The sequence below is a fragment of the Lutra lutra genome, chromosome 12 (genome assembly GCF_902655055.1).
Source record: "Lutra lutra chromosome 12, mLutLut1.2, whole genome shotgun sequence".
NCBI lineage: Eukaryota > Metazoa > Chordata > Mammalia > Carnivora > Mustelidae > Lutra > Lutra lutra.
In genome coordinates, this window is record NC_062289.1 from 84,536,621 (window position 1) to 84,562,178 (window position 25,558).

The 25,558-nt window shown below is 49.6% G+C and overlaps 2 protein-coding genes across 5 annotated transcripts; one reads left to right on the forward strand and one right to left on the reverse strand.

Moving 5' to 3' along the window:
* The first annotated feature begins 2,875 nt into the window (after nt 1-2,875).
* DIABLO (diablo IAP-binding mitochondrial protein) lies at nt 2,876-21,756 on the forward strand. Of its 4 annotated transcripts, XM_047697558.1 has the most exons (7): nt 2,886-3,044; nt 3,594-3,818; nt 3,897-4,023; nt 8,894-9,025; nt 9,982-10,092; nt 10,242-10,338; nt 20,889-21,756. In XM_047697558.1, the coding sequence occupies exons 4-7, from the start codon at nt 8,930-8,932 to the stop codon at nt 21,083-21,085; spliced, it is 501 nt and encodes a 166-aa protein (XP_047553514.1). In that variant the 5' UTR covers nt 2,886-3,044; nt 3,594-3,818; nt 3,897-4,023; nt 8,894-8,929; the 3' UTR covers nt 21,086-21,756. The 4 variants fall into 4 exon arrangements, with proteins under 4 accessions (XP_047553512.1, XP_047553511.1, XP_047553510.1 ...); XM_047697556.1 differs by lacking the exons at nt 3,594-3,818; nt 20,889-21,756 and adding an exon at nt 14,430-14,559 and having other exon boundaries at nt 2,876-3,044; XM_047697555.1 differs by lacking the exon at nt 3,594-3,818 and having other exon boundaries at nt 2,878-3,044; nt 10,048-10,092.
* Nucleotides 21,757-21,886: 130 nt separating this feature from the next.
* B3GNT4 (UDP-GlcNAc:betaGal beta-1,3-N-acetylglucosaminyltransferase 4) lies at nt 21,887-25,529 on the reverse strand. The gene is made up of 2 exons (XM_047697553.1): nt 25,450-25,529; nt 21,887-23,139 (listed from the first exon to the last, which is right to left on the reverse strand). The coding sequence occupies exon 2, from the start codon at nt 23,129-23,131 to the stop codon at nt 22,058-22,060; it is 1,074 nt and encodes a 357-aa protein (XP_047553509.1). The 5' UTR covers nt 23,132-23,139; nt 25,450-25,529; the 3' UTR covers nt 21,887-22,057.
* Between the last annotated feature and the right edge of the window lie 29 nt (nt 25,530-25,558).

Below are 25,558 nucleotides of genomic sequence, written 5' to 3' on the forward strand. Positions count from 1 at the left end.
TGAATTTTAAGCCACGTAATGTTTCTTTGCTTCGGTTGCTGCATTGGGGACGGGAGTCTACAGAGCCTGGAACACCTAAGTGCTCTGAGACATCCATCTGAAGGACGTGGGAGTGAAAGCCGACCGAACTGCGCCTGCTTAGTAGCCTCTCTTCTTCGTCTGTTGCTCTGGGGTGGGCTGAGGGTATAAATCTTAGCCATACTTTCTTTCCTATGCCTAGGCAGGACACACAAGCCCTTCAGATGACCAATTCTCTGGGGGAGCAATTACTACTCACTGGCTTCCTGAGCAGCTTGATAATGTTCCGCTCCTGTTTTCAGCAGGGCTGCGGCCGAGGCAATGATTTGATCATAACAGACCCTGATTAGATTAAGGAGCCATTTGCTTCTGGATGATGATGTTGATAAAAAAGGGTTGATGTCCGCACTCCCTGCTATTTTAAAGGTCAAAAAAAAAAAAAAAAACAACCCAGTCTTTAATCACAAACTTACAACAAAAAGCAAAATAATCTGAAGCAGCATAAAGTTTGTGTTTTTTCTTCATTGTTACATCTGGGAAAGGGTCTGTTCTTTATTTGCCGAAACCCTAACTGGCTCTTTTTGCATCGCTCCTGGGAGTTGAAATTGGGAGTGGGCTCACTGGGACGGTGCTTGTACAGTGCGTCTCTAAACTGCTAAACTTGGTCAGTTAGAATCAAGCACTCAGGAGCTCTTGGTTCTCCAAGCTCCTGTTTCTCACATACATGCATACGTGCATGCTCACACTTATGTGTTTTTAAGATAACAGCCCGAGGAGCGCCTGGGTGGCTCAGTGGGTTAAAGCCTCTGCTTTCGGCTCAGGTCAGATCCCAGTGTCCTGGGATCGGGCCCGCATCGGGCTCTCTGCTCAGCAGGGATCCTGCTTTCCTTCCTCTCTCTCTGCCTGCCTCTCTGCCTACTTGTGATCTCTGTCAAATAAATTAAAAAAAAAAAAACAAAAAAACAGCCCTTGCAGTAGTTGGACAGTCATAAGTGAAAGTCATTTGTATAGTGGTTCTTCTAGTCTGAGACTCAAGAGTAGGATAGGGCTCCTCTTCAATACGAGCTTGTTAGAAAAGGATTTGGACTGTATCCCACCGGCAGTGTTGAGAAAAGCAAGACAAGAAGGGGCATGAAAAAAATCCCCTAGTGTACTACTTGCTCAGCCCATCTGATCAGGAGTTTTGCAGGCATCCTTAGAGCCTGTGGGCTGTGGTGGTGAAAGCCGGGGGAGGCGGGGGAAGGCAAGCAGGGTTGCCAGTGCCCCGCCTGGCCTGGGATGGGCTCTGCGCAGCTCCCTGATTGCTCAGGGACCACGTGGAGACTGTGATTGGTCTCTAGACCACACCTAGTTGGTGAGTGCAGCTGCTCCCTGAATATCCCACAGCTCTGCCTAGATTGCTGGACTGCGCACACGCCTACCTTCAGACACCAGACCCGGAGAGGAACCGTGGAGCTGCTGCAGCAGAGGAGTCGTGGAAACTTTGCTGAGTGAGTGAAATGGGGAGAGAAGGAAGCTAGTGGCTGGCCCTAAGGGAAGTTGCTGGGCAGGACAGCAATGGAGATGAAGAGCTGGTTTGTGATTGTTGCCATGTAATTCCATCTGTGGTGGAAGATAGCAGGACTGGAACAGGTGCACAGGAGCACAGTTGGGAAGGAGATAAGCCCAGAATCAAATTGATGTCCACCCCTTGGCACTCCTGCAGTACTGGCTGCCCGTGAGGGCAAGCGTCCTGCCCACAAAGCAAACATTTTCAAACTCTGCATGCTGTCAAGCCTTGGGGTCCACGGAATTGCAAAGGGCGTCAGTGAGGACCTGCTGTCTTCTCCCACCCGAATGAGTCTCTCTCCTCTTCCCCTCCCAGGCAGCACTGACAGCTGGGGCTGCATCTTGAGCGATGGGAAAACCAAGCCTTACTCCATCAGGCCATTAGCAGCACTCACAGCATTAAAAATGCAGGAGGTGGATGGGAGGACAGAGGGCCTGTGATGAAGACTAATGCAGCAGCCGAGACTGGGAACAGACAGGATTCTCTCTCCTCAGAACCCAGATCCAGATTAGGAGCCAAAGAATGAAGGGAACTTTTGGCTTAAAAGATTTCTATAGTGTAAATGCTAAGAGGGCCTCTAGCTGGTTGTTAGGGAGAAAATCAGAACTTCAGGCTTCTTCAGCCTTAGGACAGCGTGTTTACCCTTTTGAAGGCCAGGACCTATCCTAGCCTCCTGTGTCCACATCAACTACGACAATGCCTGGCTCAGAGGCGCTGGCTCGGTGGCTGGGGGGTGGAGGAGGTGACCCTGCGGGGGACCGTCCCCTTTGGGCGCTCAGGGACTCCCGAGTGCCCCTGCCCCGCAGGTCCTCCGTCCTCCCGCGCACGGCGATGCCGGCCTCGTCTACCATCCACGTGCTGCAGCTGCTGCGAGAGCTGCTGGCCTTCGTGCTCCTCAGCTACACAGTGCTCATCGGGGCGCTGTTGCTGGCCGGCTGGACCACCTACTTCCTGGTGCTGAAGTGACAGCGCCCAGAGCCCCGCCCCGCGCCGTGCCCGCCTCGCGCCTGCCCCCACCCGCCCGTCCCACGGCGCGCTGCCCCGCCTCCCCGCCGGACGCGCTCCACTCGCTGACGGAAGAGCCGTGCGCCTCGCGCCCGGGCTGGGGCTGCCTCTCGAGGCACGGCCACGCCCGGGTTGGAGTCCAAGCTCCCCTAAGGACGGCCGACTCTGCTCCGCCCGCTCCTCGCCCTCAGGTCCAGGGCCCGCCCCGTCCCGCGCGGAAGCCCGATCGGTTGGGCTTTCGCCACAGCCGTTACTGCCGTTACCCTAAGCCCCGCCCCCTCCCCACCTCCTGTCCAATCCCGACGGCTCCTTCGGGGTGTGGTCATGGGGCCAGGCCCCCTCAAGAAGAGGCCGCGCCCCGTCCTCCGCTCAGGAAGCGGCGTCACTTCCGGCGTGTGCGTCTGGCGTCCGGCCGCCGCAGGATGGCGGCTCTGAGGAGTTGGCTGTCGCGGAGCGTTGCCTCCCTTTTCAGGTACCGCTGCGGTCGGGTTTGAGGGCAGTACCCCAAAGGGGGAGGCGCCGCAGGTAGCGCTGTGGCCGGGATGGCAGCGCCGGTGTAGCTGGCGCTCCTTTCGCTTCTCGGCCGAGCGGGCCGCTGCGTCCCGCCCCTCTCAGGTCCGAGGACGTCCCGACTCTGCCTCCCGCCTCCCGGGGCCAAAGCCGGGGTTTCTTTCTCACCGACGGCTTTTCCGTTATTCCCCTGGGTGAACGCCGGTGAGCGCCCTCCGCAGGCTCGGGTTGGCTTCCTGGGGAGCCTCGGCCTGTCCTCGAGTTCCCGTTGGCCCATCGCCGTCACTGGAGGGAGATCGGGAGCCGCCCGGGCGAGCGGCGGGTTACGAGAGCAAGTTTTCTCTGCGGGCGGGAGGGGAGCTGGTCAGTCCCCGCGCGGCCCTGCTGGCCGCGAGTTCCAGGTGTGGCCTAGCGGGGACCATCGGAGGTCCGGAGCTACATGCTGCCTGCAGCAGTGGTTTTTTTGTGTGTGTGTGTGTTTTTTTTTTTTTTTTTTTTCTTTTGACCCGAGGTTTTAAAAAAGCTCTGAGACTGCCTTTTAAACTTCCACACCTGTTGCCGGTTAAACTTCGAAATCACTGTGCCCGCATCCCCGCGCGGCCAGGTGCCCGGGAGTTGGGTAGCAGCTGCTCCTTCCAGCGAGTCCGGGGCTTTCCAGGCTCACACGCTCCCCACCGAGCCCTGTCGTCTGGAAGGCGGACCCAGCATCTTCGTGTAGGCTTCTGCGTGGCCGAGTGTGAGTTTCCAACCCCTGCAAACTGAAGACGTGCAGATTGGTAGTTCCTGCCTCCCTGAATCCGACTTGTGTTCCTAGGTACAGGCAGTGTGTTCCTGTCGTGGCTAACTTCAAGAAGCACTGCTTCTCAGAATTGATAAGACCGTGGCACAAAACTGTGGCGGTTGGATTTGGCGTGACCCTGTGTGCGGTTCCCATTGCACAGGTAAAAATACTGTAGCGCCACTGGGTGTTGCTTAGTGTGCTGTGCCTTCCTGAAGTCTCACCTGGGCAGTGAGCCACCAGACAAGCTGTTCGTGTTACCCAGTGTTGGCACACCGATGTGATGGTTTACTTACCTGTACCAGCATCATCATCTCATAGCTGAACAAATATATTAATGTTCGCATTTTTAACTGTTCCATTTGGTAGGAACAGTATGTCAGGGTGGTCAAATTGTATAAAGAGGACGGAGAATAAGAAAGGGGATATTACAGTCTGTCAACAAAATAATCTTGCATTCAACAAAAATTTATTGAGCAACTTTAATGTGCCATATGCTGCTCTCGTAAAACTTGCATTCTGGGGTGGGGGTGCCTGGGTGGCTCAGTCGGTTAAGAGTCTGACTCTCTTAATTTTTTTTTTTTTAAGATTTTATTTATTTTAGAACGTATGCGGGTTGCGGCAGGGTGAGGAACAGAGGGAGAGGGATAAGCAGAAGCAGACTTTGCACTAAGCGTAGCGCCCTACCCCAGACTCCATCCCACAACCCGGAGATGATGATCTGAGCTGAAATCAAGAGTCTGCAGCTCAACCTGCTGAGCCACACAGGCGCCCCAAGCATCTGACTCTTGATTTAAGCTCAAGTCATGATCTCAGGGTTATGAGATCGGGCCACATTAGCCCTGCATGGGGCTCCATCCTGGGCACAGAGGCTGTTTAAGATTCTCCCTCTGCCCCCGCGCCCCCCCCACGCTCTCTCTCAAAAAAAAACCCCCCAAAAACCAAACATTCTAGGGAAAAGAGAAGAGAGAAAACAAATATAAAATGCAACCTGATGAGTGCTATGGGGGAAACAAATAGGGTAAGAGTATAGGGAGTTCTGGGAGGGAGTTGTTTTATTTTAGATAGGAGGGAGTGGTCCAGGAGGGCTCCTGTGATAAGGTGAAGTGTAAGTCGGGATCAGAATGGTCTGAAAGAATAAGCCGAGGTAATATCTTGGAGTAGAGTTTTCCTGGCAGAAGGAACTCTTGAGTGCAAAGGCCTGGAAAGCAGGTGTATCTACCCAATATGTTTGATGACCAGCAAAAAAGGTTACTGTGGCTGGAGTGGAATGAGAAAGCATAATAGACAAAGCCAAAAAATTAGCTGAGGGTCAGACTCTTTTGTCCTTTTGAGCCATCGTAAGGCTTTTAATTTTATTCAGAAAAGGAAGCCACAGAGGATTTTAACACAAGGTTGTTACAATCTTACATGAGTTTTTTTTGTTTTGTTTTTAGAGGTTTTATCCATTTATTTGACAGAGATCACAAGTAGGCAGAGAGGCAGGCGGGGCGGGGTTGCAGGGAGCAGGCTCCCTGCTGAGCAGGGATCCCGATGAGGGGCTCGATCCCAGGACTCTGAGATCATGACCTGAGCCGAAGGCAGAGGCCCAACCCACTGAGCCACCCAGGCGCCCCTCACATGAGTTTTTTTTTTTGTTTTTTTTTAAGATTTTATTTATTTATTTGACAGAGATCACAAGCAGGCAGAGAGGCAGGCAGAGAGACAGGAGGAAGCAGGCTCCCTGCTGAGCAGAGAGCCTGATGCGGGACTCCATCCCAGGACTCCGAGATCATGACCTGAGCCAAAGGCAGCGGCTTAACCCACTGAGCCACCCAGGCGCCCCATCCCTCACATGAGTTTTTAAAGGTTGCTTTGTGAAACTAGGAAGACCAATGGGAGATTGTTGCCCTAGTCCAGGCTTGGAATAGGCGGGCACCAGTGTAGGTGGGGAGAAGTGGACCAAATGTGGTCAGCTCAAGATGCTGTTGGATTGAATGTGGAGTATATTCCAGGATTTTTTAAAATTATTTTTTAAAATTTTTTAAAAGATCTTGTTTATTATTTGACAGAGCGAGATCACAAGTAGGCAGAGAGGCAGGCAGAGAGAGGGGGAAGCAGGCTCCTCACCGAGCAGAGAGCCCGATGCAGGGCTCAATCCCAGGACCCTGAGATCATGACCCGAGCCAAAGGCAGAGGCTTAATCCACTGAGCCACCCAGGCGCCCCATTCCAGGATTTTTTAAAAAGCCTAAGCAACTGGAAGAATGGAGTTAGCATTTGTTGGAGGGGAGGGTGGTACATTTTGGGAGGATAAAATCAAGAGTTCAGTTTTGGAAATGACAGTCTAAAGCATCTAGTAGACATCTAGGTGGAGTTGGCAGGTAGGTGATATGAAAGTGATACCTTATTAAAAAGATCACTGATTATACGCTTTGTGAGAAAGAGCTAAATAGGAAACTAGCAAACCCCAGTTTGATAAAATATTTCTAATACTTAAATGTGTGTTTATCACAACAAGAAGATCAATTCCAGGGGCGCCTGGGTGGCTCAGTTAGTTAAGCGTCTGCCTTTGGCTCAGGTCCTGATCTCAGGGTCCTGAGATCAAGCCCAGAAGCGGGCTCAGTGGGGAGCCTGTTTCTCCTTCTTCCTTTGCTCCTCCCCTCCCCAATTGTGTTCTCTCTCAAATAAATAAATATAATTCTTGGGGAAAAAAAGATCAATTCCATTGATCACAAGTCTTTGCAGCATCTTCTGAGGCTTTCTCATGAGCCCGATCTCTGCTTGTTCATGAATTGTTGATTCTAAAACCCTTACTTGAACACCAGGCCATTTTCTGCCACAGTTAGGATAGCATTTCTTTTTCCCTTAAAACGAATTTTCTGGGTTTGTCCTTCCTCAGTTCACACACTTTTCTTCAGCCCCACTTACCTCAGTTCTGGGCCACATGACAGGAGCCTCCGGTCATTTTCCTGTAGGAGTAGTTCCACTTCTGTTCTTCAGAACCCGCAGCAGCTCCCCATTGTGTTCTGCAGAACTAAAACCCAGCCAGCTCTCCCCGTACTTGTCTCCTCGCTCTCTCCCCTCCCTAGTGCCCTTTGTTGTGACCAGATCCCCGGACGTTCCCTGAATGCAGTGGATGTATTCTTCTCCTCATTATTTCTTCTTCCCCAGGCTGCTTGGCATTTCTCATCCTGGCTATCTTCAGGCCCAAGTCCCACCTCTTTTTAATGCCTTTCAGAGTTTCTGACCAACAGTGATCTCCGTCTTTCTGACCGCTCGTGCTGTATTCTGATATTGGTTGATTACACTCCCCGGAGTCAGCGGAGCATCACAGAAAGGGCACAAACATTGACGAAGGTGTGGTTTAAGGTCTAGATAATGTGACTTTTTGGGAGAGTTTCTGTAACAGAATATTCGGAGTTTCCATCTCCTCATCTATAAAAAAGTGCTAACACCTGGGCTGTTGGGAGCAGGTGAAAACTTGTTAGATGCAGTGTGGGCGGTGCAGCCGGTTAAGCGTCTGACTCTTGGTTCGGGCTCAGGTTGTGATCTCAGGGTTGTGGGATCAAGCCCTCCGCTGAGATTAAAATAAAATGTATTATTAAGATGTAAGTTAGAGTATATCAAAGTTAGCTTCCAGTGAGCAGAAATAATATTCTTTCCACTCTTTCTGTACCTTCAGTGCAAGACACATAATGAATACTTAATTGTAAAGGAAAATTCTGGATTTGTTCATGTGTCAAAGATTTCTTGACTGATAACTTTTTTTTTTTAAGATTTTATTTATTTGACAGCGATCACAAGTAGGCAGAGAAGCAGGCAGGTGTGGCAGGGGGCAGGCTCCCTGCTGAGAGCCCGATGCGGGGCTCAATCCCAGGACCCTGAGATCATGATCTGAGCCGAAGGCAGAGGCTTTAACCCACTGAGCCACCCAGGCACCCCAAGTAGAGCATTCTTATAAACCTTTCATAATTCAGCACACAGTGAAGAGTATCTTTCCAAAAGCTCATGTTATGACACTTTGGTTTTTGCAAAGGACATTTAGTACAGTGACAGCTTTTTTTCCTTTGTAAACCTGAAAATCCTCTCCGGACTTTTGGTGTTTGAAGTCAGCTATGAATACAGTCAGATACCTTAAAAGCAAAGGGACTTCACGCAAACTTTCAGAAAGCAGGGAATACTTGAATTTAGTTAAGGTGGCCACACTTCCTTAACTCTTGAGATAGTTACATTGGCTTTTTTTTTTTTTTTTTAATAGCTGAGGTTAGAGTGAAGAGTTCCCACCCCCTACCCAGGACTGTACTGTTCATTCTGCTCAGAATCGCTCTCCCCCATCCACCCACTTACTTTCTTAGACTCAGCTTATCCCTCATCAACTCTGTAAAGCCTTTTTAAGCTATTTTCATTCAGTACAGAAGTGACTGTTTTTCATGCATGCCCCTACTTGTAGCTTTTACAGACGTCTGGGGCGCCTGGGTGGTTCAGTCAGTTTAGTGTCTGCCTTTGGCTCAGGTCATGATCTCAGGGTCCAGGGATCAATCCCCACAGCCCACTCCCTGCTCAGTAGGGGGTCTTCCTCTCCCTGGTGCTTTTTCTCTCAAATAAAATCTTTTAAAAAAGATACACAAACTTCTGCCATAGCTCCCATGGTACTTGATTTGCATTAATTGTTCAAGTTCTCTCTCAGCCCCAGCACCTCCCCTTCCCCATCTGAAATCTTTGAGGACAGAGAATATATCTTATATGTCTTCATATCCCAAGCGTCTCATACTGTGGTAATGAATGAATCATAACTTCATCAGATTTGTTGGTTATAATTACTAGACTTTTATTTCATGTAGAGAAATGCTTGGCTTTTTGGAACACGGCATAAAGAATAAAAGTCGATTGGAGGCACACTTCTATATGGTCTTTAAGAGCCAAAACAAAGCCTAAAAAGAAAACAAGCAGTTGCAGTGTAGGAAGTGTTTTTCACTTGTTTCTTTAGCTATGAAGAAGTTCTCGGTTTGAGCTTCAGGTTAGAAGTTGAGTGAAAATGTTTATGTCTTTCAGAAATTGGAACCTCATTCTCTTAGTAATGACGCGTTAATGAGGAGGGCTGTGTCTTTGGTAACAGACAGCACCTCCACCTTTCTCTCACAGACCACATATGCACTGATTGAAGCGATCACTGAATATACTAAGGTAAGTGTCTTCCTGTTGAGTCTTGATCTAAACCAGGGGTTAGCAAACTATGGCTTGTAAACCAAATCTAGCGGAGTATCTGTTTCTGTGGCAACACTGGAGTGTTGCCATCCTCCTTTGTCTATATGTTCTATAATTGTCTATATCTCTTTGTATTTTCTAAGACTGCTTTTATAGGTTGAATAGTTGTAACAGACTATAGGGCCCATAAAGCCTAAAATATTTACAACAAGTTGGTTGAGCCCTTGACCTAAAGCAGTGATTTTTAGATTTTTTTCCAGGAACCCTTTTTAAAAGAAAAAGAAGAAAAAATTGGTTTTTTAAGATGTATTTATTTGACAGACACAGCGAGAGAGGGAATACAAGCAGTGGGAGAGGAGAAGCAGGCCTCCTGCCGAGCAGGGAGCCCGATGCGGGGTTCAATCCCAGGACCCTGGGATCACGACCTGAGCTGAAGAAAGCCACTCAGTGACTGAGCCGCCCAGGCTCCCTGAAAAAGAAAAATCTTTAAATACAGCAGCCCAGTATGTAAGACAAAACCAAGCTGATTAGGTGCAGTTACGGGTAAAGGGGTCTAGAGTCTCCTGCTTGCGGCAGCAGGCGCTTCGCTGTGGGGACAGTTTGAAAACCACTTATCCGCGTAGAGAGGTATCTGGATAATCCAAGTCCTTGTTTATTGGTGTATTGTACCATCATTTTTCAGCAGTTTTTCCCTCTGCCTTCTGAGTTTTTCCTCTGCGTTGTATTCTCTGTCTGAATTCCTAACAAATTTTTAGAAATACAGAATTTGACAAGTGGAAACATGTATGTCCTGGGATAATGCCTCTACCTGCCGTGGTAGCGCAACTTCAGGGAAGTGGAGGGACAGAGTGGGTTGCCGTAACGGGACTCTCTCCCCTTGGGGTGTCATCTCACAGGTCCGAACATGCCTCACTTACTTTATTCTGTGTTTGTAGGCTGTTTATACCTTAATTTCTTTGTACCGACAATATACAAGTTTACTTGGGAAAATGAATTCACAGGAGGAAGATGAGGTGTGGCAGGTGATCATAGGAGCCAGAGTTGAGGTAAGCAGAACGTTAACGTTTCTGTATTAGTGCCCCCGCCCCGTCGTGGTGTCTAACAGTGACTGTCCTCTAAGTCTGTCTTGAATAAGCCCATGTTACGTGCTCATTAACCTCTTCGTGTTGTCTCAAGTGCCGTGTTTAATTTACAGATGACTTCAAAACAGCAAGAATACTTAAAGTTGGAAACCACTTGGCTGACTGCCCTTGGTCTTTCAGAGATGGCAGCAGAAGCTGCGTACCAAACTGGTAGGTTCGAAGTGCCCTTTGAGTTTTCGTCTGGCTGTAAAATGAGGGATTTAGATTTGTCTAAGGCCCACGTGGCTCTAACTTTGTGAGAAAGTTCCCCATTTCCACCTGCTAGGGAGTCTGTATCTAGAAAACGATACAGCTAGTGCCCGTTAGAATAATTGCATCTAAATCATTTTTAAGCATTTTGCTCCTTTTATAACCCCGGTATTGATGGATAACTGGGCGTACCGTGGCACAGTTGGAGACTGGAGACCACCCGTTGGTGTGAACCTGTATAGAAGGGAGAAATGGGGACCTGGAATCCTAGTCAGTGACAAATCCAGGACAAATAATAGCTTTATCTGTTTATTGAATACTGGTCTGTTCCATGCTTTGCAGTAAGTATTTTATAGGCATTTGTAACGTAAGGAACTGAGGATTAGCATCCCCACGTCTACACATGAAGAAAATGGGGACCCAAGGGTTATGAAATGCACTGAGATATGCGGGGTGTGTAAGGAAGCAGCCACACTGGCATTCAGCACGGTGCTAAAGCCTCTGCATCTCCGGGTCCCAGTATAGAAAATGTGGTTCCGCATTCACCAGGATGTTTTCTGGACCTCTCAATCCACCCAGTGGGCGTGAGCTGAAGGTTTTCAACTATATTTTGAAGAAAACTCTATTCTTACCTGAATTGGTCTCAAACTGGGTAGCTCTCAGAAATTTCTGTTTTCTCACTTTCAGATAATAGACTAGGGTCTGTAGCACCAAATCTTAAAAAGGATACAATATGCATTTTTAAAAGTAAAGACAAAAAAGTCTTAGTTAACTAAAGGAATCTGCGATCCTAGAGGCACAAGTGGAATGAAGGGTGAAACTGACCTAGGAGCAGGGTTTCGAGATACAGTGACCAGGGACGTTTGCTGGGCATTCTGGCATGAACATTCCCAGGCAGCCTTAGATTGAGCTGGAGAAAAGGGAAAATAAGACTTTAACGGATTATTAGGGCTCACACTTTAAATCATGGCAAAAAAGGCTCAATAAAATACTTCAACTATAAGAAAAGACTTACCTGCGAAGGGAGTATAATCTGATCAACAACCCTGGATACAAGGTGATAAGTCAGTAACCTATCATTTTACATCCAGTCAAATATTATTTCAGACCTAAAAATACTGTTTACCAACAGCATATGTTTTCTGAAAAAACTACTTTTTGAAGAAAAAAAATTAGGAAGGAACTGAGACGAATGAACAAAATTCAATAAAACTTGTCAAAACTTCTGAGTGTTAAATCAGTTTGGGAAAGAAGTGAAAGCGTGCCGATAGTTGTTTTGAAAAGAAATCATCAGCTCGACATTAGACCTTGCTAAACAAAGAAAACTTGGTAAATTCAATTAAGACAGGGAAGTTTTATTTTTTTTTTTTAAAGATTTTATTTATTTATTTGACAGAGAGAAATCACAAGTAGGCAGAGGCAGGCAGAGAGAGAGGAGGAAGCAGGCTCCCTGCTGAGCAGAGAGCCCGATGTGGGGCTCGAACCCAGGACCTGGGATCATGACCTGAGCGAAAGGCAGCGGCTTAACCCACTGAGCCACCCAGGCGCCCCAAGACAGGGAAGTTTTAAAAGAAATAGAACAAGTTCCAACATAAGTCATCACAGTAACTGAATATGTTAAAAAAAAAAAAAAATCACCGATAGGGGCACCTCAGTGGCTCAGTTAGCGTCTTCCTTCAGCTCAGGTCATGATCCCAGCTCCCTGGGATGAAGCCCTACATGCCTCAGCAGGAAGCCTGCTTCTTCCTCTCCCTCTGCTTGTGCTGTCAAATAAATAAAAAAAAAATTTTTTTTTTAGATTTTTATTTATTTGACAGACAGATCACAAGTAGGCAGAGAGAGAGGAAGGGAAGCAGGCTCCAGGAGCCCAATGCAGGGCTTGATTCCAGGACTCTGGGATCATGACCCGAGCCGAAGTCAGAGGCTTTAACCCACTGAGCCATGCAGGTGCCCAAAATAAATAAAATCTTAAAAAAAAAAAAAAAATCACAATTAAAACAGTTTACAGAGACACCTAAAACAAAATGATGTAGGAAGGTTGAAAGTTACAAAAACCTAAATCAAATCATTATTAACAAAAAGAAAGCTGCTCCAGAATGCCGGCAAAGAAGTGTCAGAATAAGGATTCAAGACTAAAAGAACATTAAAACAGTTCAGAGGGTATCAATCATTGGGCAGTGTGCCTGATAAGGAATTCAGTCATGTTCATAAAGATACTGGACTTGAGAAAAAAGTGGATGAATGGAGAATTTTTTTAAATTTTAGAGATTTTAAAAATCTCTAAAATTTTAAAAGAATTTTAAAGAAAATGCAAAAAAGGGTGCCTGTGTGGCACAGTAGGTTAAGCGTCTGACAGTGCGGTTCTGGCTCAGGTGGTGATCTCAGGGTTGTGAGATCGAGCCCCACATGGGGTTCCATACTCAGCACAGAGTCTGCTTGAGGTTTTCTCCCCCTCCTCTTGCTCTCTCAAAAAAACAAACCACCAGTCAGAGGTGAAGAATTTAACCAAAATAAAAAAATACACCAGAAGGAATCAACAGCGGACTAAGGGATGCAGAAGAATGGGTCAGCGACCTGGAAGACACCATGATGGAAAACAAGCTGAACAGCAAAAATAAAAAAATGAAAACCGGTCAGTGACATCAAGTATAATAGCATTTGCAATATAGGGATCCCAGAAGAAGAGACACAGAAGGGGGGGCAGAAAATGTTCCTAATCCGAAAAAGGAAACAGACATCCAGGTCCAGGAAGCACAGAGAGCTCTTAACGAGATGAACCTAAGGAGATCCACACCAGGACACAATATGCCAAAGTGATGATAAACCATTTTACAAACAGCAAAACCGTTACAGGCAAGGGATACCCCAGAAGGGGTATTTGTGTTTTCAGCACAAACTTTGCAGGCCAGAAGGAAGTGGCATAGTATGTGGAAAGTGCTGAAAGGAAAAAACCTACAACCAACAATACCCAGCAAGGTCATCATTCAGAATGTAAGGGAGGCGGTTTCCCAAACAAAAGTTAAAGGAGTTCGTCACCACTAGGCCAGCTATATAGGACGTGTTAAGGAAGAAATTTCACAAATAAAAGCAAATATATTTGGTAAAAATATTATTCATTTAGAAAAACATGGTGGTTAAGCCACAAAAGTAGTAAAAATCTATTATATCTATAAAAATTAGTCAAGGGATACACAAAAATGTAAAATAAGACATACATAAAACATGGGGGGCAGGGGAGTAAAAATGTGCTTTTAGAATGTGTTCAAACTTAAGCTACTAACACCTTAATAAAGATGACAGTGCAGGGGCGCCTGGGTGGCTCAGTGGTTAAGCCTCTGCCTTCAGCTCAGGTCATGATCTCAGGGTCCTGGGATCAAGTCCCACGTCGGGCTCTCTGCTCAGTGTAGAACCTGCTTCCTCCTCTCTCTCTGCCTACTTGTGATCTCTGTCAAATAAATAAAAAAATCTTTAAAAAAATCATTAAAAAAAAACAGTGCATGTAAGATGTTACATATGAACCTAATGGTAGCCACAAATCAAAAATCTAAAATAAAGGAACAAAACCATCAAACTCATAAGGGAAAAGAAAGGAAGAGAAACAGAAACAGCTAGAAAACAATTACAAAACTGCAGTGAGTACGTACTTAATACCGCCTTTAAATGTAAATGGGCCAAGTGCTCCAATTGGGAGACATAGGGTGACTGAATGGATAGAAAACAAGACCCATTTATAAGCTGCCTTCAAGAGACTCACTTCAGACTTAAAGACACACACAGACAAAGTGAAGGGATGGAAAAAATATATACACTATGCAGATGGAGGGGGGGCAGGTAGGGGTACTTCTATCAGATGAACAGACTAAAAGTGTACAGTGCGACACCTGGGTGGCTCAGGCACTTGAGCATCTTGATTTTGGCTAAGATCGTGATCAAAGGGTCATGAGATTAAGCCCTATGTAGGCTCCACACTAGGCATGGAGCCTGCTTAAGATTCTCTCTTGGGCACGGGGGTGGGACAGTCTGTTGAGCATCTGACTGACTCTTGGTTTCAGCTCAGGTCACGAGATTGAACACAGCGTCAGGCTCCAAACTCCGCTCAGAGTCTGCTTAAGATCTCACAGTCTCTCCCTCTGCACTTCCATCCCCCATGAGCACTGTGCCTCTAAAATAAACCTTTAAAGAAAAACTTTTCTTTCCCTTTCCCCCTCACTTCCCGTGTGTGTGTGTGTGTGTGTGTGTGTGTGTGTGTGTGTTCGTGTGTGTTCTCGACCTAACAACAACAATAACGACGGTAGCAGGAGACAGGAGGACAGTACATAATGATAAAGGAATCCATCTGAGACCGAACCGTTGTAAATGTGCACCCAACATAGGAGCACCTATATGTAGCAAATACTTACAGAAAGGGAGAAGTTGACAGTAACACAATGATAACAAGGGGCTTCACCCCCCGCTTACATCAAAGGATGGAGGATATAGACAGAAAGGAAGGAAACAGTGGCTTTGAATGCATTAGCCCAGATGGATCTAACATTCACACACACAACATTCCATCCCAAAGCAGAATACACATTCTTTTCAAGTGCACTTGGAAAGTTCTTCAGGATAGCTCATATGTTAAGCCATAAAACAAATCTTAAGTTTAAAATTGAAATCCTCCAAGTATCTTTCCCTTCCATTATGAATTGAGACAAGAAATCAATTTCAAGAAAAAAAAAAACTTGAAAAATACACAAACACATGCTACTAAACAAGTGGGTCAACCAAGAAAACAGATCAAAAAATACATGGAGAAAAATGGAAGCATGATGGTCTGAAGTCTTTGGGACACAGCAAAAGCAGTTCTGCATTTGCAGTACACAGGCCTACCTCAAGAAACAAGAAGCGCTTCAAAAAAATCTAACTTTACACCTAAAGGGACCAGAAAAAGAAGAACAAAGCCCAAAGCTAGTAGAGGGAACAAAATAATAAAGATTGGAACAGAAATAAATAGGACTTTTTTTTTTTTTTTTAAAGATTTTATGTATTTGACAGAGCTAGTGAGGGAACACAAGCAGGGGAGCAGGAGAGGGAGCAGCAGGCTTCCCGCTCAGCGGGGAGCCGGATGTGGGGCTCGATCCCAGGACCCCAGGATCATGACCTGAGCCAAAGGCAGATGCTTTATGACTGAGCCACCCAGGCACCTAAATGGGAAATTTTTTTTTTTTTTTAGAGATTTTAAAGATTTTATTTATTTATTTGAGAGAGAGACTGAGAGAGAGCATGAGCTAGGAGAAGGTCAGAGGGAGAAGCAGACTCCCCATGGAGCTGGGAGCCTGATGTGGGACTCGATCCCGGGATTCCAGGATCATGACCTGAGCCGAAGGCAGTCGTCCAACCAACTGAGCCACCCAGGCGTCCCCTAAATGGGAAATTTTTAAAAATAGATCAGTAAAGCCAGGGGCGCCTGGCTGGCATGTGACTCTTGATCTTGGGTTTTTGGGTTAGAGCCCCAGATTGGGGTATAGAGATTACTCAAAAAATAGAAAAAGAAAAAGAAAATGAAGCCAAGAGTTTGTTGTTTCAAAAGATAGACAAAATGGGGGCACCTGGGTGGCTCAGTGGGTTAAAGCCTCTGCCTTCGGCTCAGGTCATGGTCTCAGGGTCCTGGGATCGAGCCCCGCATTGGGTTCTCTCTGCTCAGCAGGGAGCCTGCTTCCCGCTCTCTCTCTGCCTGCCTCTCTACTTGTGATCTCTGTCAAATAAATAAAATCTTAAAAAAAAAAAAAAGATAGACAAAATGGATAAACCTTCGCCAGACTCATAAAAAAAAAAAAAAGTATTGAAAATTGGAAATGGAAGAGAAATAATGAACACCACAGAGATACAAAGGTTTAAAAGAATATTATGAAAAATTATATGCCAACAAATTGGACAATCTAGAAGAAATATTAAATTCCTAGAAAAAGAAAATCTGGGATGCCTGGGTGGCTCAGTTGTTGTCTGCCTTTGGCTCAGGTCATGATCCTGGGGTCCTGGGATCGAGCCCCACATTGCGCTTCCTGCTCAGTGGGAAGCCTGCTTCTCCCTCTCCCACTCCCTCTGCTTGTGTTCCCTCTTACTGTGTCTCTGTCAAATAAATAAAAATTTTTTTAAAAAAATCTTCCAAAAAGTGAATTAGGAAGAAATAGAAAATTAGAACAGAAAAATTATTAGTAATGAGATGGAATAAAAAAAAAAGTCCAAGGCCAGATGGCTTCACCAAATTGAATTTCACCAAACATTTAAAAAAGAAATACCTGTTCTTCTCAAACTACTCTGAAAAACAGGAGGAGTTTTGGAAAATTTCCAAATTCACTCTACAAGTCTAGCATTATCCTGACACCAAAACCAAAGACACTACAAAAAGAAGAAAACCAGGGATGCCTGGGTGGCTCAGTCCATTAACCTTCCTACTCTTGGTGTCAGTTCCAGTCCGGATGTCACAGTCATGAGATCAAGCCCCTGCATCAGGCTTCGCACTCAGCGAGGAGTCTGCTTGGGATTCTTTCTCCCTTTTCTTCTGTCCATCCCACCTTCCACCCCACCCCACCTCTGCATGCACACACACCCTCTCTCTCATAAATACTTAAAAGAAAACCAAAAACCAGTATCTCTGATGCACATAGATGCAAAAATCCTCAATAAGACATTAGCAAACTGGGGTGCCTGGGTGGCTCAGTCCGTTAAGCCTCTGCCTTTGGCTCAGGTCATGATCCCGGGGTCCTGGGATCCAGCCCCAAGTCGTGCTTCCTGCTCAGTGGGAGGCTGCTTCTCCCTCTGCTGCTGTCCTTCCTGCTTGTGCTCACATGAGCACACTGTCAAGTAAACTCTTAAAAAAATATGTTAGCAAACTGAGCTCAGTCATACATTAAAAAGACCATATACCAACACAAATGAAATTTATTCTAGGGATGAAAGGATGGTTCGATATTTGCAAATCAGTGTGATAATAATAATAACTCACATTAATAAGAAGGATAAAAACCATTGGTGCAACTCAACAAATGCAAAAAAAAAAAAAAAAAAAAGCATTTGACAAAATACAGCATCCAGTCCTGTTAAAACCTCTCAACAGAGTGTGTTTAGAGAGAACATCCCCCCCCCAACAAAATAAAGGCCATATATGGAAAACCCATAGCTAACATCATACTCAATGGTTTACCAAAGGGAGCGGGAGAAAAAAGATTAACAAGGGGCACCTGGGTGGCTTAGTTGGTTGAACTAATCTGACTAATCTGACACTTGATTTCAGCTTGAGGTATGGTCTTGAGGTTGTGGGATTTCGACCTGTGTTGGACTCCTTGCTGGGCACGGAGTTGGCTTGGTATTCTCTCTCTCCTTTTCCCTCTGCCCCTCCCCTGCTTACACACACACACACAAAATAAACAACCTTTAAAAATCTTAACCATTTACAATTGCACCCAAAACAATAAAATACTTGGGAAAAAATTTATCCAAGGAGGTGACAGACACATACTGTCAAAACTATGAGACACTGAGGAAAGAAATTGAAGACAGCAGAGATGTAAAGACACACCACGCTCTCGCGCGTTGGAAGAATTAATTTTGTTAAGATAATGCTGCTCTCCCAAGCAAGCTACAGAGTCCGTGCAGCCCCGTCACCGTAGCAGTAGCATTTTTTACGGAACTGGAATAATCCTCAAGTTCGTATGGAACCATACAAGACTTCGACTAGCCAAAGTAATCTTGAGAAAGTAGAACAAAGCCGGAGGTATCACAGTCCTGGATGTCAAACCACACTCCGCACCTGCAGGACAGTGTGGTACGGGCACAGAGAGAGACTGATGGACGCCACAGGAGAGGGGGCGGGCCCGGAAGTGATCGCGCACCCCTGTGGTCAGCGGATCTGCGACCGAGGCGGCAAGACTATGCTACGGGGAAAAGACGGTCTGTTTCCCAACAGATGGTGTTGGGAAGACTGGACAGCTACACTCAGGAGTGAAACCGGGCCACTTTGACACCGTGCACACAAAAATAAACAGATTAAAGACCCGAGTGTGAGGCCGGAAACCATAAACCTGAAAGCAAGCATAGGCAGTAACGTCAGCCGTCACCCTCAACAACACATGTATGGGGAACAAAAAAAATAATTGGGACTACATCCACCAAAATAAAAAGCTTTACCAGAGCAAAAGAAACTGTCAGCAAAACAAAAAGGCAAGCTAATAAATGGGAGAAGATACTTTGTAAATTATGTATCTGACAAGGGGTTAATATCCAAAATACATATAGAACTTACACAATGCAACACACACAAAAAAAGAAATCCAGTTAAAAAACAGGCAGAGAGGGATGCCTGGGTGACTCAGTCGGTTAAGCCGCTGCCTTCAGCTCAGATCATGAACCTGGAGTTCCTGGATCCAGTCCCACATCAGGCTCCCAGCTCTGCGGGGAGTCTGCTTCTCCCTCTGACCACCTCCCCCTCTCCTGCTCGCGCACATGCGCTCTCTCTCTCACAAATAAATAAAATCTTCAAAAAGAAAAAAATAGAGGATCTGAAGAGATACTTTTCCAAAGAAACATAGATGGCCAACAGACACAAGAAAAGATGCTCAACATCACTAATAACCAGGGAAATGCAAATCAAAACCACAAGAGAACCCCGCACGCCAGTCGGAACGGCTCCCGTCAGAAAGACGGGAAATAACAAGTGCTGGCCAGATGCGGAGGATAGGGAGCCCTTGGGCACGGTTAGTCGGGATGTAAATGTGTGCACCCACCGTGGGAAACAGTATGGACGTTCCTCAAAAAAATAAAAATAGAAATACTGTTTGATCCACTAATTCCACTACTGGGTACTTACCCAAAGAAAACAAAGACACGTTCAAAAAGATACACGCACCCCAGTGTTTACAGCATTATTTACAAGAGCCAAGATATGGAAGCAACCCGGTGTCCATGGTGATGAGTGGATAAGGAAGTTACGAATGATGTATGCGTGTGAAATAAAACATGTAAGAAGATTTACAGAAATAGGGGTGTCTGGGTGGCTCAGTCGGTTAAGCATCCAACTCTGGATTTCTGGTCAGGTCATGGTCTCAGGGTTGTGAGGTGGAGCCCCCATGGGGCTGTGTGCCCAGTGGGGAGTCTGCTTAGGATTTTCTCCTCTCCCTCAGCCCCCTCCCCCAACTTATGCGTTTGCTCGTGCTCTCTGAATAAAACCTTTTTAAAGATTTTATTTATTTGACAGAGATCACAAGCAGGTAGAGAGGCAGGCAGAGAGAGAGAGGGAAGCAGGCTCCCTGCTGATCCCAGGCTCGATCCCAGGACCCGGAGATCATGACCTGAGCCAAAGGCAGAAGTTTAACCCCCTGAGCCACCCAGGCGCCCCGAAAAATAAAAATCTTGATGGACACCAAGCCCAGGCTGTTTTGTGGAAAATCTTAGCAAATCTTCAAGAAAGAGAATTCCTGTGTTACAGAAAGCATACCAGGGCATAGAACATGATGGCAAGTCTCCTACCTGTTGTCACTGTACAAAGTCAGCATGGGCCTGACCCCCAACTGTACTAGGTCAGCACTGGAACAAAACTATGGTCGGCATCACTTATATGGACGTAAGGCCAAATGTAGCCATCCACCCTCAAAATACAAGATGCTTCAATACTGAAAAAAAACTATCAACATAACTCACTACTTGGGATTATCTGCAGTAGAGGAGGAAGGCGGCCATGTCATGTCAGTACATGCCCTGAAGCCATCAGTGAAAGGTACCCATTTATGCCATAAACCTGAGTACAGTTACAAATAGAATTTTCCTAACATGATAAAGGTTAAGTAATCCTACTTAGTAATGAAATATGAGAGGCATTCCCATCAAGGTCAGAAATAAGAGGGGTGCTTACAATTCTCCACTGCCTTTAACACTGTACTGAGATTCTTAATACAGTAAGGTTGGAAAGAACCAGATCTTCTCTAGATCAGTTAATAGGCAGAGGTCTGTGATGTACTAGAAGCAGGTAGACAGAATGATAGAGCCCAAAAACATTTTTAAAGAAAAAAAGATGGCAAAAATATGTTCAATACATAAAGACACAAAAGGTAACAGTATTTCTCTGTGCACTCCATACGTATAAAAGATGAGAAGGATGCCCTTTGAACTTCCAGCAGAGGTTATCTCTGAAGATTAGGTAGGGAGATGAGGTCTTTGACAATTCCACGGAGCTGTTGTCAAAAAGAAATGTGTTTCTTGTGTAAATTCCTAAGGCGTCTGTACTAAGCTGTGTGCTATAAAGAGATTGTGGGAATTGTAATTATTAATGATAGCTGCTGATAGCTAGAGAAAAATGCGGACCTCGGTGTGGAGGTAGAAAGGTCTCTGCTGTGCAGAGAGGGAGGACAGGGAGGGCAGGGAAAGTCTCCAAGAGGGAAGGGCTCGGATGCCAGCCACGGAGCCCCCGGCTTTCCTCGTCCCCCCGGTGCCTTCCACCCTGTGCAGCCGTCCAGCCCAACCGTCCCCTCTCTCGGCAGGAGCAGATCAGGCCTCGATCACCGCCAGGAATCACGTTCAGCTGGCGAAGTCACAGGTGCAGGAAGTACGCCAGCTTTCCCAGAAAGCAGAAGCCAAGCTGGCAGAGGCGCAGACAGAGGAGCTCCGGCGGAAAACACGGGACGACGGGGACGAGAGGGCCGAGCCGGAGCAGGACGCCTACCTGCGCGAGGATTGAGCGCCCGCGCGGCCGCCCGTCGGGCCCGGGGAAGGCAGGGGCGGCTGCCGTCCGGCCCGGGGCGGCACAGCCTTCTCTGGGCGGAGGAGGCAGTGGGTCCTGCTCTGGCCCATCAGGCCGGAGGCCTTAGTGAGCTGTGAGTGCCTGGCCCCTCCCTCCCCACCCCGAGGAGCTGGTTCTTGGCCCTGGGGCACTCACCCTGTTTAACGCTGACCCCACTCAGCACAGCTCCCCCCCCCATCTTTCTACCCCCACCCAGTGCGGCCCAGCAGCCTGGCCGGAGAGAGGGGTCCTGTCTCGTCATGCCCACGAGTTCAGTGGCTGGTTAACTTCCCTTTTCAGTCTTACATTTTCAGATATGATTTAGTCTTTGCTCCCCCCATAGGAATGTGTGTTGCTTCGGGGAAAGGGGAGCCTGTTGATAAGATTCCTTTTTACCTGTTTCTGATGCCTTCTGTGATCTGGCCCCGTTGCCTGTAAGGACAGCTGGAGCCCAGGCGCCAGAAGCCCATTATTGTTACGGAACTGAACGCGGAGTGTTTACCTGGTGCTCAACAGGACATACTCCAACCCGTGCTTCTCGTTTCCTTCTTTCCTTCGAGTGTCTCTATTGTATCTGAAGGAGAATAATTGTTTTGTTTTGCACTTCAAAAAGAAAATGTTTGTGTGTATATTCTGGGACCTGTGCAGCCTCTTTCCTTCACTTCCCAAACTGGCAGAGCCGCAGGGGCTCCAGGAATCATCCCCCCCCCCCCCGGCCCCGCCCCAGCAACCGGCACCTGAGTCCTGGCCGCATTCGCTGAGCCAGACTTGGTACAGGTGAAGCGAGGTTTCGGTGTTTTTAATCAGAGTTAGCAAGGCTGGGTGGGGGTACAAAAGCGAAGTTAGCATTTCCTATAGACCCTCAGGGTGGGGTCACGGTTCTCAGTTTGTCTGTCGTCATGATGGGAGAATCGGCACGGGCGCTCCTCATCAGCCCGCCCCTCGGACTTGAGGCAAGGGGGCCGCTGCACACCTGAGCCCCTCATCGGTCACCAGCGCCCACATGGTCCACATCTCCAGGGGGCTGAGGCGATGCACCAGGAGGAGCCCTTGGTACAGGCAGGGGTCTAGGGGGTCCAGGGGCCGCCGTATTCCAAATGTCTTAAAGCCAGCGTGGTGCGTGGGGCTCACCCCCAGCTTCCTCAGGCACATGCCCACGAACACGTCGTCGATGGGGAAGAGTTCGGCCTCTTCCACGGCCGCTTGGAGGCGCCGCACGGTGGCTCTAGACATCACATATCCCCCACCCCCGGCGTAGGGCGGGTAGTGGCGGGCCCGGTACATGGATGGGGGGATGAAGTACTTGACCTTGGTGTTCCTGTTGGGCAGGGCCTGGCGGATCACGTCTCCCACCAGGAGGTCCCGGGCTGGGTCCCAGCCGTCCAGGAACTCCAGCACATTGGGGACATGGACGAAGACGTCGTCGTCTCCCTTTAGCATGAATTGGGCGTGAGGACAGGCACCCGCCACCCAGCGCTGCAGGTGCAGCTCCTTGAGGGTCAGGTTGAAGAAGTCCTCCGCAAAGTCCCACTGCAGGATGTCGTCGAACTCCCGACTCTCGTAGGCCAGCAGCTGGGCAGGGGGCGCAGGGCCCGCCACCCCCAGGAGGAACACCAGCTTCAGCCGCCGGCCCCGAGCCCGGTCCCCCACGCGGCCCCACGTGCTGCGGATGGCCGCGCGCCGCTCCACGTGGCCAGGCTGCGACTTGATGGCCAGGAGCAGGAAGGTGTCCTCGGCACAACGCGAAGGCTCCAGCAAGATGGAGAAGTTGCGGCAGTGACGATAGGTCAGGAAGAGGCGGTGACGGCTAGGCAAGGACAGGGAGACGTTAGCCACCGTGTGGTTGGGGGGACACTGGCTGCGGCGGGGCCCTGGGGGAGCCCAGAAGGGCTGACGGGCCGCGGAGCCCCCCACCGGCTTGGCCTCCTTCTTCAGGAAGAGCAGGCAGCCGAGCAGCAGCGCCGCCAGGCTGTACAGGACAGGCCAGCCCAGCCGGCGGGACATGGCAGGGCCTGCGGGGAGAGAGCACGTGAGCGGCCGCAGCCCCCGCCCGGCCCCTGCCTCCCCGGCCCGCAACCCAGCCAAGCTCCTGCTGGCCCATCTCCGATTTACTCTTCCCAGCGAGTCCTTTAGCTCTTTCCAGAGTCCCTCTCCCAGGGGACAGGCCAAGCACACCTGCTCCGCCAGCCCTCGCCTTCTGTGGGCATGGAGGTGGGGGGGCCTCTCGCGCACCTTCTCCCCCAAAGGACTCGCAGCTGCTTTGAAACCGAGGCACCCCGGGGCACCTGGTGGGTTCAGTCGGAAGAGCGTGGGACTCGATCTCGGGGTGGTGAGTGCGGGCCCTACACTGGGTGTCGAAATTACTTAAAAAAATAAAACACCAAAAACCTGAGGCACCATGAGCACTTTCCTCTTTCCCAGAAAACTCGAGAATCTTACAGTGAAAACGGCACATAGCTGGTTCAGTTCCCAGTCAGATCCATTCTAAGCACAAAACCTGACATTCAGGGCCCTCGAGTCTAAAACCATCCGCCCTGCCCCCAAAAGTGTGCAGTCCCTGTTGGTGGCAGGCCCTGCGCTGCGTCTCCCAGAGAGGACAGCCCCGGGCGTGGCCCTTAGAGTTTGCTCCTCCAGGGAAAGGCAACCACAGGACAAACCCTTCACATCCGCCTCAGGTTTCCTCTTTCCCACAGGTTTCTTGGAGGAGTCACTTAAGAGGGGGTTTAAGAACAAACCCCTCGCACACAAGGGCATGAGAGCAAGTAGGAAAGCCGTTCGCCTGTGCGGGGCTGCTCCCTGCGGCCGCGGGAGCCCGAGTCCACGCCTCTCGCAGCTCTGGTTCTCCCAGCAAGAACCCCGCAGTCCGGAGCGAAGGCCCAGAAACGGAAGCTCGCGGGGGACACTGCCCAAGATCAAGGGCAGCAAAGCCAGGCCTCCAGCCTCTCCCCTTCACCTCCACGGCCATGTGGTCCTTGTCCAACAGGCCTTTGCTTCGACCCAGTCCACCCGCAGTCGCCCCATCCCTGTCACCCTGCTGCCACCGGGACAAAAGCATCTCTTCCCAGCCGCCAGGGACGTGGAGGAGAGAAACCAAAACAAAACCAATCCGAACTTCAGACGGTGCAGAGACATGAAAGCAGCGTGAGGACATTCCGCGACGGGGAGGATTCCAGCCCGTGGTGGGTCCGAAAGCTCTGAACGAAGGGACCCAACCGCAAAGACCTGGGGAAAGTGTGGCCGGCGGCGTTAAGCGGGGCTCCTGGAGGAGGTGGAGGGGAGACGCCTTTGCGGGCAGGAGGGCGAAGCGCCGGGAGGGGAGGGACGGGGAGCACCGGCCTGGGAAGGCAGGCGTTAAAGGCCAGGGCGAGGGGCGCGGGGCAGCTCGGGTTTACCGTAACCCCAGCAGGGACCCACTGGAGGATTCAGCAGAGGCGGCGGCAGAAATCACAGCGCTTGAAAGGTTCCTCCCGCTGCGGCTGAGATGATGGATTACGGAAGGGAGAAGGGAGCGGAGACCCGCGAGGAGACGCGCACGGGCCCAGCCCCACCGCAGCTGGGACGCGCGCGGCGGCCGCGGAGCAGCGAGCGGGAGGACTGGCAGCTGTGGGCGGGGAGCCCCGGGCCGGCACCGCGGCGGAGGGTGGCGCAGGGCCGGCGGTTTGGCTCCGGAGCTCCCGCTGCGCGCCCCCGCGCCCCCCACCCCACGTGTGGCCCAGGGCCATTCCCCCACCCCCGGCTCCCCGGCCCACACACTGCTGTGAGTCCCAATTCGGCACCGGCCCAGCGCAGGTCCCCAGTACTGGGAGCCCCCAAGAGCCCGGTTCTTAACCGTGCGTGGGCTTCAGCGAGGGCACGACCCCCTGCGAGAGCGGTGCCGAGTCCTAAGGGTCTGCAGTTGTCTCTGGGGCGACAGACGTCTCTGACCCTGGGAGCTCCATGTCCCGACACGCTTCAATAAGGGGAAGTGCCAAGGGCTAGTTCACTCCTCCCGACGGCCTCTAGCCGGCTGCTGGGGGCGCCGAAGGCCGGCGGGGTCGGCGGAGCACGGAGCAGGGCTCCCGCGGCGGACACAAGGCCGGGTTCCGGCGGTTCGGGCCCCGGCGGGCGAACACAAGCCGAGGGGCAGCAGGAGGCCGCCTGGCCCCGACGGCCCCCCGCGGGGAGACGCCCCCCCCCCCCCCCGCCGCCAGACCCAGCGTCCTCGCGGGTGCGCGGGCGGTGCGGAGGCACGGGCCCTTCCCGCACCCGGAGACACGCCTGCCCCCCGCAGCGGCGGCCCCAGGCGCCCCCAGGCCCGCTCAGCCCGCCCGCCGCGGACCTACCGAAGCCGGGACGCCGAGCCAGGGACAGGCGAGGAGCTCGCGCCGCGGAGCGGGGACCGAAGCTCTAGCCTCGCCCGGCCCGCCCGGCTGGGGCGGGGCTCCGGGAGGG

Coding starts and splice junctions, on each gene's coding strand:
- DIABLO (XM_047697554.1), top strand. CDS start 2,995: ATGGCGGCTCTGAGGAGTTGGCTGTCGCGGAGCGTTGCCTCCCTTTTC. Junction 3,045..3,896: donor AGCGTTGCCTCCCTTTTCAG/GTACCGCTGCGG, acceptor TTGTGTTCCTAG/GTACAGGCAGTGTGTTCCTG. Junction 10,339..20,888: donor AGAAGCTGCGTACCAAACTG/GTAGGTTCGAAG, acceptor CTCTCTCGGCAG/GAGCAGATCAGGCCTCGATC.
- B3GNT4 (XM_047697553.1), bottom strand. CDS start 23,131: ATGTCCCGCCGGCTGGGCTGGCCTGTCCTGTACAGCCTGGCGGCGCTG.